The 13,707-nt window shown below is 32.5% G+C and overlaps 1 protein-coding gene across 9 annotated transcripts in view; it reads right to left on the bottom strand.

Moving 5' to 3' along the window:
• BBS9 (Bardet-Biedl syndrome 9) overlaps nucleotides 1–13,707 on the bottom strand; it is a 417,354-nt gene that overhangs the window by 253,928 nt on the left and 149,719 nt on the right. For 8 of the 9 annotated variants that reach the window (XR_001516909.2, XM_015589531.2, XM_015589533.2 and 5 more), the window contains 4 exons: nucleotides 12,930–13,034; nucleotides 10,881–10,895; nucleotides 5,575–5,715; nucleotides 2,516–2,611 (listed from right to left, as the gene is read on the bottom strand). Coding sequence is in view for 8 of the 9 variants with exons in the window: in XM_015589531.2 (XP_015445017.1) it covers nucleotides 2,516–2,611; nucleotides 5,575–5,715; nucleotides 10,881–10,895; nucleotides 12,930–13,034 (357 nt within the window). In the remaining variant the exon portion in view is untranslated. The remainder of the gene's footprint in view (nucleotides 1–2,515; nucleotides 2,612–5,574; nucleotides 5,716–10,880; nucleotides 10,896–12,929; nucleotides 13,035–13,707) is intronic. The other variant, XM_015589534.2, reaches the window with a different exon arrangement.

The following is a 13,707-nucleotide window of genomic DNA, read 5'->3' as shown; positions in this document are numbered from 1 at the left end:
GAACCCACAGAAAATACTATTCAAGATCCAAGGGTATCTCTATATGACATATGATGCACTTGACTGTTTACTAGAGAAGAAATGCTGTGTTTTTTCCATAAGTAAGGTTTTTCCATCAATCCGGATTTCTAGACTGAAGACTATGTACCACCACTATGGAAAACAGTATAGAGGTTCCTCAAAAAACTAAGAATTGATCTACTATATGATCCAGCAATCCCTCTACTGAGTATTTACCCCAAAGACTTGAAAACTCGTATCTGAAAAGATATTTGCACACCGATGTTCATAGCAGCATTATTCACAGTGGCCAGGACATGGAAGCAACCAAAGTGTCCTATGATAGATGATTGGTTAAAGAAGCTGTGGTACATATATACCATGGAATATTACTCAGAGATGAAGTACTGCCAACATGGATGGACCTTGAGATAATCATGCTAAGCAAAATAAGCCAGACTGAAAAAGCTGAAAATCACATGATATCACTTATATGTGGGATATAAACCTAAAAGCAACAAATGAGCAGGACAAACAGAGACTCATGGACATGGACTATAGACTAGTGGTTACCAAAGGACTATAGAGTAGTGATTACTAGTGGGGTCGGGGAGGAGAGGGAAGTTGACAGGGTAAAGGAGGTCAAATATAGGGTTAGGGGGAGGGTGAAGTGGGTAAAGGGGATCAAATACATAGTAGCTGAAGGAAACTGGACTTTGGGTGGTAAACACAATAGAATATACAAATGTCAAATAATAATGTACACCCCAAAATTATATAATTATATTAACCAATGTTACCCCAATAAACTTTATTTAAAAAAAAAAAAAGACTATGTACCTTTCACAGAAAAGAAAAATGCCAAACACAGATTGGGTACAAATTACTTCATTCCTTTCTTGGGGGTTAATACTCCAGTAGAGCAGGAGAGAGTACCGACATCCACCTCAACCCCAAAAAACTGTACTTTCTTCATGCCTATCTCCCTTCATCACCAAGGGCCTTTCCTAGGTAGAATTCTGTGTGTCACTGAAGCCAAAAAACCATCAGGGAATTATAATGGCTACTTTTCAGGTTTCAGTTTACACAGATCATTTCGGTTCTTTATTTAAAAGATCCTGTCCTATTCTCTTCAATCTGTCTGCCCATACTACAGCTGTGTCAAGGCATTGCCATATATTTACATAAATGTGAATAAATCAGTTATATACCTGAATACTGGGTGATATTTAGATAATAGTTAAGTAATCGTGACCCAAAGCAATGCTCTAAGATTTACTTTACCTAAAGAATAATAGATACAATGCACTAGGACATAAATATCCCTATTTGCACAAAAAATAACTTTTTGCATTTTTTTAATGGTCCAACTGCATATTCATCATACAGCATCGTCACTTAAGTCAATCAAATGTGTACAATTTCCCAAGAAAATGGTGGCAATAATTTTTTAGTTTAAAGATAATAGTTTAAAAAAGAGAAATATACCAAAATAATTCCATCATCCAAGTGAAGATTAAAACTAATTGAAACGAAATGGTGCCAATGTAAAGACTGCAATCATGACGAATCACAAAGACCATGAAAAGTACAGAATCTTCTCATTCTTCTCAGATCTATCTTTATTTCTGTGCCTTATTCTAGAATTCTAATTTGTATCCATGTCTGTTTGACCAGTCGCCAATCTATATATTCTAGAAGCTGTTGATTTTAGCCACAGAAAATTGTTAGTTTCTAAAATAGGGATGTGTGTATGTTCCTCCTGCTAACACTTTTATTTTTCAAAAAAGGATATGTCCTTATTTTACTATATATTCTGATTATGAAAAATAAAACTGCAAATGCATAAGTAGAAAATGACAGCCCACTGCACACACACGTATGCATCTATTCTATCTAATACTCTTCGTGTTCCTAAAATTTGTTAAACACTTCTTTTCTTAACATTTTACTTTATTCCTATGAAGGTGCACACAACTCAGTGAGTTTAATAGCTTCGGTACCCTATATACATCAAAAGTCAGTTTTCCATTGAGTATTTTCAACTATTACATGAAGCAATCAAATCAATAAAGCATATTTAAATCTGAAATTCAAACTTGACTACATAATTATGACTTTTCATTCTACAGAGAGTAGTCTCAGCAAGTCATTCATTTTCACCTTCATCTTTGCCAATGTCCAAAAAAATATATATAATATACACATGCATCAAAATTAATTCCAGTTTCTAGTAGTCCCTATAATCTAATTTACCATATACCTATCTCAAAAACATTTTTCAATTATTTAAATTTCTCTAACTCTCCTCATCCCCACACAAAGTTACTTATCTCTAATAGAATAGGATCCTATCTCTAAAACTTTTATGTCCTATATACTTCATACCATGGCTCTTGATTTTCAATATTTAACCGAATATCACCTTTTGCAGAAATCTTTGATGTGATGATGACCTGCGATGCAGTGAACTCAACAGAAAATATCAAAGCAATAACACCATGGTTTTACTTACGAGAGGTTTTGGAAGCAAGAAGAGTAACTCGGGAACCTCCTAAGAAGCGAAAACCCATTACATTCACTTGATCATCTTCTGACTGATTGGCAAAGCCTACAAAGAAGAAAAAAATCACCTTATGAAACCATAAGGCAAAACACTTAACGTGTGAAATAGGAAGCTTGGTTTATGACACGTATTTTTTATGTCACTAGTCATGTTTAAAGCTCAGGTATGAACTAATTTAACTGATTTCCATCGTAGCTTCAAATCGCTAAAATCTCTGCCTCATAATAACACTCTGAAATCATTTAATTCTCTTTCTTCTGCTGGTTCATTCTAGGTCTGAGGCAGGAAATGCACAAGATAAACCTAAAACAAAAGCAAGGAAACTATTGGTGACTAGTAGAGTTGTATAAAAAGGGTGAAAGAACTAATCTAAAGGGATTAGCACTAGCCAGAGATTAAAATATTTTAATATCAAAAGAGAAAATAACTGCAATGGAGTGAAACACCTCAAATATAATTAAAGGCATGTGTTTATATTGATATTAAAAAACAAAATTCATAACAATGTATTACAAGGTTTATAATATACGTTGATGTAAAACATAAGACAACAGGCAAGGAATAATACCAATTCTACACACTCTTCAAAAAATCTGAAGAAAATATTTCCCAACTCATTCCATAAACTCCACATTTATGACACATAATTATAAGAAAACAAAATTATAAATATCCCTCGTGAACATACAGACGTGAAAATTCTAAAGTTTAGCAAATTAAATACATCAATATATTGAAAGGGTAATACATCATGATCAAGTGTGATTTATATCAAGAATGTACAACTGGGCTAACATTCAAAAAGTAATCAATGTAATCCACCTATTAATGGAGTAAAGAAGAAAATTACATAAATATTTCAACTGCTGCATATAGAAAAGGTATTGAAAAAACCCAACATCCACTCCTGATAAAACTCTCAGCAAACTTATTATAGAAGGGTATTTCCTCAACTGGTAAAGGACATCAACAAAATACCCACAGCTAAGACATACTCGATGGTAAAAGACTGAATGTTCACTCACGCCATTTCTATCAACATCCTCCCAGAGGTTCCAACCAAGGTAAGAAGAAAGTAAAATACAAATGGAATCTCCAGATTGAAAAGCAATAAGTAAAACTGTTTTCATTTGCAGATGACATGATCATCTACATAGAAAATCTGATTAAATCGACAAAAAAGCTAGTATAATTACTAAGTGGTTTAACAATACTGTGTGATATAATATCCATATACAAATATCAACTTTATTTCCATGTACTAGGAAAGAACAATTTGAAACTGAAATAAAACAACACAATTTACAATACCATCAAATATTAACTACTTAGGGATAAATCTAACAAAATATTTGTAAGATCTATACATTGAAAACAGCAAACTCCAGGAACTCCAAAAGAGAACACGCTCTATCACATACACTGGATCTTAAGGAAAAATTGTTTTTAATTTATCATTGCGTCCCATTTCTAAAATGAGGAAGAAGTAAATATATGCTGATAAACCTAAGATAACCTATGTCATCAAGACACTTGAGCCCTAAATCAGGAGAAAAGTGGATGAGTCATCTAAGCTTTCTTTAGTATTTCTTATTTAATCTATACTTATAGAGATTACCTGTCTGGTCTAAAGTATGCATTTTTATTCAATTTCTGTGGGTTTCATCTATCTACAGTAAAGATCAACTACTCAGAAGCCAGGGTCTTTTTCAAAGGCACCAATAAATTCAGTGTGCAACATATTATTTCCAACTAAATTCCCAGGATAGCATAGGAGATCCAAGGAACTAATACATTTGTACAAGATGTTATAAAGATAGTGACTCTTTATGCCTTTTTTATAATCCAAATTTGTTATAAGAAAATTGACTAAGAGGGAAGGGAAGGAAAGGAAGGAATGAGAGGAAAGAGGAAGGGAGGGGAGGGTGGAGGAGAGGCTTTTCCTACAATGAAGGGAAAAATCAAAGGTACAAAACTATTTGCTAATTATATATATACATACATATATATATAGGTACATACATATACTCGCACGTACATACATATACATGCACCTACTCAATTCAAACTAAAGAATAGATGAATTATAATAAAGACCATTCAATGTTGGATGTTTTTCATAGTTATATATAAATCAAGCTTTATAAATACTTCAAATTCATGAGAAATAAATTTAAGCACTTTAAGTAGTTAATAAAACAAAAGCTGACTTACCATAAATTTCTAATCATTGTGAGACATACTCTCTGTGTTCTAACTCCTAGCCACTAACGCAAGGGTGAGGACACATCTCAGAGTCAACAGTGCCAAATTTTAATGAAGGATTTTAAAGGGTTGATTTAATTCCCAGATTTGTTTTTTAATTCCACCCCATCACCAAGAAAGTGAACAGACGAGACACCAAGGTGTTTTATCCAATCAACACCTCTCTTTTTCCTAACCTACTCAGAATGAAAAACTGACACCTGGATAAAGTCACACCTTCACAAATTACCCCAAATGTTCACTGTGATATTCAAGCTTTATATATGGAGCCCCTTCTAAACCATCAGAGACAGAGAATGAACATTTGCCCCCTCCAGCTGCTCAAGACAATAGAACCACAAAGAGCACCTATTTATGAGATTAATTTTCAGGGGCATAAAAATACACTTTAAAAAGGTACATAAACAAAAACCTACAATGAAGATGAATAATAAATATTTACATTCTAAGGTAAAAAATTCCACAGTCTAAAAAGAAACATTTGATGTTTTCATTTCTGAATACTGAAGCAAAATAATGATTATAATAATTTTAATCAAACTTAAAAGGTAAACCTTATTACTTTGTTGATATAAGCTATTTGCCTTTGAACAGGCAAACAAGAGGAAAAAATCCTTGAGGCATTTTTATATTCTGACTTAACAATTATCTGATAATTACCCCTCATTACCTGCTGATGAAGGATTCCATTCTAAATTCTTAACATTTCTGATATTATAGGCATGTCACTTCAAAAGTCCTACCTGGAAAGAGACTGAGAAGACTGACTGGAGACTTGTTGGTATCAATAGTTAGTTTGTGGCTTGCAGTTTTTGAAGGCTGACCTGGTAGGCAGATTAATTTCAGGGGAAGTCTAAATTTACATTGAATAACTCGAGGAATGCCTGAAATAGAAAAAGAGAAATGTGGATTCATAGATTTGACAAATTTGACCAAAAAACAATTTGTATTACTAATAGTTTGAACGTGTCTTAGTTTAAAAGTTTGCTGCCTGACCGTTTCATTTAGCATAACTGAAATAACTACAAATTATTATCATAATCCATATTTTTATTATTGTCAAAAAGTACAAGGCAAAAATAAAATCTTAAAGTGGAACAGCGGTATGAGTTCTGCCCTTAATAATATCATATTGTAAAAAGCACTAAAGTTCAACATTACGTACAGTTATATTCAATTACTGAACTATCTTTAAACTAAGACCTTCAAAGCTCTAGCCCCTAATTTAAGACTACCATCTAAAATGAATAATGAATATGAAATTTCTATCGGAAAGATTATATGACCATATCTGTATGACCATATCTAAGGTCTCTACCCCAAAAATTCTTTTAACCTTTAGTTTTTTTACTTATTAAAAAATTCAAATTTAAAAAAAAAAGAAAAATCCACATTACAATTAACAATTTGCAATAAATTATGAGCATGAAAGAAGAATCTGCTTTACTGAAGTTCTGTTGAGGCTCATGTCATTTTATACATTAATATTAAAAATATTACTTTCACATGAATGAAATTTTTCTCAATACATTTAACTTTACATATCGCTGTTAAGTGACATTTTAAAAGGCTTCCATAGTCATTCAGTTGTCAAATTTTTTCATTATGTATACAGGCATAGTGAAATAGATAACAGAACAATAAATAGCAATGAAGAATTTTATGTCGAAATTAAAAGTTTTTAAAAATCATTCCTTTCAATATTTCTACAAAGAATGAAATTGAAACCAAAGCAAATTAGGCTCTCTACTTATAAATCTAGAAAAACAATTCTACAACTTTAGTTTTCTCTCCTTTTATTCTAGGATTCTATTTTCAACTGGATAAGATAAAAGATAATATACAGAAATCTATATCTTAGTATACTTCTGAAGAGAAATGGAAAATTTTAAATGTTCTACTCTACTTGATGGATCCATGCATTAATGCCTTTATTTTTTCAGAGTGGAGTCAGTAAGCAGTTTAAAAACAGCAAAAAGTAGAAGCAGTCAAAGTTTGGGGACATGATCCCAAAGTAGGAGCCCTAGAATTAGCAATGTATTTTGTTAATGCCAATTGGAGTTGTGTGACTTACTCTACATCTAAGCTGGGAGTATAATTTTCAGTATAATTTATTCACTAGGATAATGAAATATCAACAACGGCAAGCACATTGATATATGAAGTCAATTAAATACTTTCTGAGAACATGTGAAGTTTATTTGTCATTCTCTTCAGCATGATTTATTATCCATCAAATTTTACATAGCTCATTTTTTGCTCATAACCAACAGATTGTTAAATTCACTTCTCCTGGAATCCTAGATGCAAATTTTAACTAGTGGCTCTTATAAAAGTCCCAGGTATTATTTCCTGACATTCCATGAGGTATCAGAAGCATGTGTATTTGAACTTTGCAATGATGAAATATTTGACTCAAAATATTATGGTAGCATGATCTAAGCTACTGCTCAAACCACAACTACGTGACTGACCATAAAAAAATATTACAAAGCATTATTTTTTCTAACTTCAAATATTTCATATATCCCCAATTACAGAAATATACCAACTAATATGTTTCCTCTACAACAAGGGTCCCTAACCCCTAGGGCACAGACTGGTACCAGTCTGTGGCCTGTTAGGAACTGGTTCACCCAGCAGGAGGTGAGCGGCAGCCAAGCAAGGGAAGCTTCATCTGTATCTACAGCCGCTCCCCAGCACTAGCATCACCACCTCAGCTCCACCTCAGATCATGAGGCATTAGATTCTCATAGGAGCACCAGTCCCTGGTGCCAAAAAGGTTGGGGATGGCTGCTCTACAATATATAAATTACAGCCTCAATTAATGGATGTAGTCTGGAAAGAATAAGGAAACTGAAACCTATTCCATTTCCTTAATTTCTAATGAACAAAATAATGGGAAAAATGCTTCATCTTCTGATAATTCTGCATATGCACAAAAAGAAACTATCTTCTATATACTTTGAACTAAAGTCTGAGATAATTATTCATAAATAATTTGACTGTAAATGTTCTTCTAAACATATACTGCTAACACTGTAACTATTTTACTTGGACCAGGTACTGATTGAATTTGTGGTAAAAAAAATTAATCATGATCAACAACACCAGCCTTATGTTACGGAGTCTACATATTTGAAGATTATTACTAAATCACCAAGAATCCAGAGCTAAAGAAACTGGTGGGCAATACATATTTTCAGGAATTAAAATAAATGGATTGCAAGTTCTAATAAACCCGGGAAGGAAAATACACCACATCTCAATTCACAGTTCAGCCCGGTCAGTTAACGACAGTATCACACATCGGGGCAATGGTCTGCAATTGCTATGATTTGTAGAACCCCGCCGGAATGTCTTTTCTCTCAAGGAATTGTAAACCTGCTCCACAGACATTTGGAAAACATTACTTTGAAAAATGATGATACTCATACTTAATGAAATGATTATGGCTATTTTTTAAATGATGGCAGCCTGAAAAGTTTTACCATTTGGGGAAAAAAAGAATACGAAGTCCTTTAGAAACCAGTTTAAGGAAACTGTATCTTTAAAAAGAAAAATCACAATGCCAATATTTTATGCTACTTCCCATTAAGTTAAAATCAAGCGTTTCGAAATACAATCGCTAGTATTTAGACAGGGGGTTTCTCACAGGCACGTTGCTATTGTGATTTATATTTTCTTGAGAAACTTGAAATGTAAATTTGGCTACCAATTACTCTTCCAGCTATGATTATATCTAAGAACCTAAAGCCAGAGACAACATAGAGGTATATGTATCTGTAATATGGAAGGAAAGAATTACATGTATTTAAAGATTTTTCAACTAGCTTTCAATTTCAGCTCAGTTGAAAGTAGGACCTAATTGGTCCTAACTGCATACCATCAGCAATATTTTCTCTATGTAGTTGGCAAACAGTCTTTAAATCTGGTTTATTTAACTCTGAGTGTTATGCTGAGAGAAAAGAAAAATTTGGTCATTTATAATATTCAAATATCGGCCTATTCCTTCATCAGACTGACTTTGTGCCATAGTTTTTCACCAAATATAATCACCTCTCCTTCAAACACTTTCCTTTCTAGCCTACTAGAGGAAATGAACAGTCGCAACTACCATGGTGCAATTAATCACAACATTATTTAACACTTAGAAAATTCACATCAAAACTGCTCCTGACAGAACAATTTTTCCAGGAAGAGAATTCCAACTACACCTGGCACACCCGAGAGCCCAGTATCACTGTCAAGAGGGAAGCCAAAATGTGCTTTAAAAAAAGAGAGTGAAAAGAACATATATATCTCACAGTTGAATTCAACTGTGAGGTATATATACACACACACACATATGTATAACACATCTATATAATGCCTTTAGAACTCTTTCCTGGGGCCTGCTAGAGTCATTTCATACTGAAAACAAGGAACCCAAAGCAGTAGCAGTGTCTGGTAGCCAGAACTTCCTTGATCCCTTCCTGTTATGTCTGGCTACGTACTGTGCTCCATCTGCAGTCATGTTTTACACTGCCCATGTCATGTAACTTTAATGCAGAAATAATGGAGACTAACTCTTACGGGACAACGTAAAATCTCATTTGCTTCTCTCTTTCCACATGTAAAAAGCAAGACTGCTTATCGGCAATACAACCAGAACAGATCAGGCCAATAAAATGGACCGGTCTTTGAAATCTGAAGCCTTGTGTGTAAAGCAAGAGCTAAGTGGACACATATTTTCTTGCCTGCTATATGAAGTTGAATATTTCAACACTACTCCCTAAAGCTTAATTATAATTTTAAAACATCTCATAAGAGATTATTAAAATCAGCTTTAGCTTTATATTCAAATACTAAAATTTCCATATATTATGTGTTTTCTCTTAGGCTGAATTTACAGTATGAGGGAATAAATTTCTTTCAATAATACCTTTACTAAGTTTTTGAAAACTTAAAACAAGTCACTTAAATAATAATATGGTAATTTACAAAAGTTAATGCAAAATCTTATAAGTTACATGCAGTCTTGCAAAGTAAAATATAAATATTCATTATTAATAATACGTTATTTTGAAATTCTAATGTGACACTCAAATTCTAATTTGACAAATATGCTTTATGTTAAGCATATAAACATATATTTCTGTTAAAATACCTCTCATATACTTTTACCTCCCGGATACTATGTAACTCACCTTTTAGCATCTCTAAAACTGTATGAGTAAATACTGCCATTATTTTCAGTATTTCATTTAATTATTACCAATTAATATCATCTAATTTTTATCTTACAATAGCTAATAAACTAAGATAAACCATCACATTTAGTCTGTGTCGAGGAGAAAAAACAATCAAAATAGGAGGTTCCTTTAAAGTACCTATAATGTACCCTGATACTGCATAATTCAAAGATGAGTGCTTGAACCATGCTCTCAGAGAGCTCAAAATCTACTAGGAGAAACTAATTAACAAACTTAATGAAATTCATATTTTCAGAAGTATTATAATAGAGCTATAACAAAGGATTTGAGGAAAACAAAATGAGTAAGAACACTGATCCGGGCAAGTTCAAGGGTTCAGACCCTTGATGACATTCCCCAACAAATTTTAAACAAGAGGAGGAATGGGCCTACAGAATGAGTGCTCATGGCATTCTGATCAGACAAGAGGTGGATCTGTTAAGGCACATGGAAACAGACATTTAGAATTCAGTGACAAATACCTTTTTTTTTTCTTCCTCTTTATTTTAGTAAAATAAGATAACAGAGCATACAGGTAAATCACCAATAATTTACAGAAATAAACTGTCAATGACACCTTTGACTTCTTCAAGAGTCATGGAACTTCATTCTTTCTCATGACTCTGAAACAACTAATGACAAGTTTCTATGAGAAGAAACATCTACTATACTCTCCATAGCCAGATCAAGGAATTGAATCATCCTAAAAGAGGTTTCTACAGTAAAAATACAAGTCCATGAAAAGAGTTAATTCAATTCATTGACCAGATTTCAGTTGTGAAATTCATTTTGTTCTAAATTATCTTCTCACTTACCATCAGGATTTCGATCTGTCCATCAGAGTCGATGCAAAAAGGAGTAGAAAGAAAGAACACAATAAATTATCTGTAGTAAAATTACAACACAAATCTAATACACATCTGCTTAAAAATATAAATTAAAATTTTCAAGATTCCAACTGATAAATGGCTCTCCAATAAAAATGAGTTAACTCAATCCACAATAAAGAGTAAAATGTGAATAAATGAAATCTAACAATATATTTGTGCCTCCATTCTCAGAAGTCCATGAGACTGTTATTCCAGTATAAATGTGGCAAAAAGAGGTAAAGATATGTGACCTAGCTAAAGAGCAAACCAGATGTGACACCAAGAGCATTAAATGAATTGCTGGGATAAAAAGTTAAGTGAAAAGCACAATAATATTAATATTCCCAGTTAGTCTTGCTTATAATTTCAGTCACTAGATACTATGGAGTAACGACTTTATTTTTTTTATTTTTTTATTTTTTGGCTTGTCTTGGTATTCTTTTACTTTCACAGACTTTTTTTTTTTACTTTAATTTATAATTAACTTTCAATCAATTAATGCCTATCCTCTTTGGTACAGCAATAATTCACCATCTTTTAAATTCTATCTGTAGAAAAGCACAACAGTCAAAAATGGTATATGCAACAATAGGTACACAGACTGATTTCACAACTTTATAATGCATTTTTCAGCATTTTGTCCATTTGCTATGTAACCCATTTCTCTATTTTAAATTTCTTTTCAACCAGTGTCACTACTTTTCCTTGAAAACGAATGAAATAACGAGTTGAATTAGAGCATCAATAGTCTCTACAACGGCGTATTCAAAGTATAACAAGGGTAAAAAGTATAAGACTGCTTATGATTATTGAGACTCTCAATTATGACAAATAATCTAGAGATTTTAGCCAAATATTTCTTACTCTATTATTTCACAGCTCAAAATTAAAATAACACTGAAAATTGCAATGTTCTTTTTAGAAATATCCCACTGGAAAGTCCTTCATTCCTTGATCCCTTGTGGAAGTTTCATATTTCTTTCTGAAGCCAGCTTTCTCAAAGCCATTTAAACATAAAATATTTATGTAACCCCGAATTTTGAAAATACAGGTAAATGGTTAAAGGGGTCACTTCTGGCTAAAAATGAATTTTTTCAACAACTTTAAGCAAAATTACTTAAAGCAGAAGAAACAGATTTTCAAAACATGTACTAAATCATCTCAGAGCAGAGTTGCTAATGCACAAGCCAGAAAATTCACTTAGACAAAATAAAAACTACAGTTTTTAAAAACATTGCTAAATAAGCAAAGTGGGCATCAAAGGAGGGAAAAAACTAAGAAAACTATATAGAAATGGTTAAAAAACACAAAATGCAACATTGCTGAAGTACTCTATTATCAGTTATGCTACATTGAAACCTTTTTTAAAAGCAATGACTATTTTTATCTAATTATTAAACTGTTACTGTGGAAAATTCACTGTACAGAGGAAAAAAACTATAAAATTGGACCCAATTAAGTTAAAACTTATAACTGAATCTCAATTAAAGATAACCTTTTAATCTAAAAAGAAATTCTTGAAAAAATACACATCAAATTTTATTATATCTGTCTCTTAAATATTTTAACATGTAAGATACTAAAGAGTTTTATATAGTTACTAAAACAGTACCTGAAACTCCGAATACTGCCTTAATGTTAGGGTAATCCATAATAGTCTTTTTCACTAATTAGGACTAGACTTTTCTATTTAGTTCAAATAAATGAAGTCTGACTAGATACCATTCTTCTAGTGGAATTAAAATTTATCATATTTGGTATTAATTGAAAAGATAAAATCAAACATGTAGAAATCAGCTAAATAGCCTTATCACTAATTATTCATAACACATAAAAGTAACTTGACATACAATTTAATTAACACTTAAAAAGAATATTTTTTCATCTAATAATAATTTTAAATGTGTTTTTCCATCTTAACTTAAACATTTAACTCGTAATTTCATTAATTTAAAAGGAGTAATTAGGCTTAGAAATTCCTGAGAAACTGTTTACCTGTTGGTCTGGAATAAGAAACGACAGCATTTCCTTCCAATTCAGGTGGTGTATAACTTCCTTTCAGATAAACAGAAAAGGCTACTGTTTTAGTCATCTCTGGTGCTGTAAGCAACGTAAAAGTAATATAAGTTACATAATTTTGGACCATGATTATTAACAACAGTCAAAATTAGGCATATATGGCATGCCAGCAAATGTCCTAAGCACTTTAGACAGATTAATTCACTTAATCTTCACAACAACCCCATTTTTTTTCTTTTTTACATGAGGAAACTGGCTGCAGAGAGATTAGGAGTCTTGCCCAAGGTCAGATAGCTAATACAAAGCTGAGAACTGACTCCAGAACAAGGGTGCTAACATTCTACCTCATGGCTTCTCTTTACTCGGATAAACAGGAAGCATGAACAGAGAAAAAGTATATGAAAGGGCAAGAGAATTTGGAAGTGGAGCACAGTACTTTATCATGGCTAGCACATAAACTGCAGGGGGAAATCGAAGGTGTGTTGGGGGGTGGGGGGATTGCATATGGATATAACTATAACCATAACAGACTGTGCATAGCCTTTTATGTGCATAGCCTTTTATATTCATATATTTCACCTTCAACCTACATTAGAGAGCCGTAAAGAGAGTTTTAACTGGAAACATGAATTGTTCAGAATGTGTTTTAGAAAGACAAATTGGAAGTATTGTGAAAAAATTAGAAAATAAAGTGAAAACCCAATGTTGGATGTCACCTACAAGGTTACTTCAACCATTCGACCATTATTTCACT

The sequence above is a fragment of the Pteropus alecto genome, unplaced genomic scaffold, assembly GCF_000325575.1.
Source record: "Pteropus alecto unplaced genomic scaffold, ASM32557v1 scaffold21, whole genome shotgun sequence".
NCBI classification, from domain to species: Eukaryota; Metazoa; Chordata; class Mammalia; order Chiroptera; family Pteropodidae; genus Pteropus; species Pteropus alecto.
Note: the sequence above shows the minus strand (reverse complement) of the source record. Positions and strands in the feature narration are given on the sequence as shown.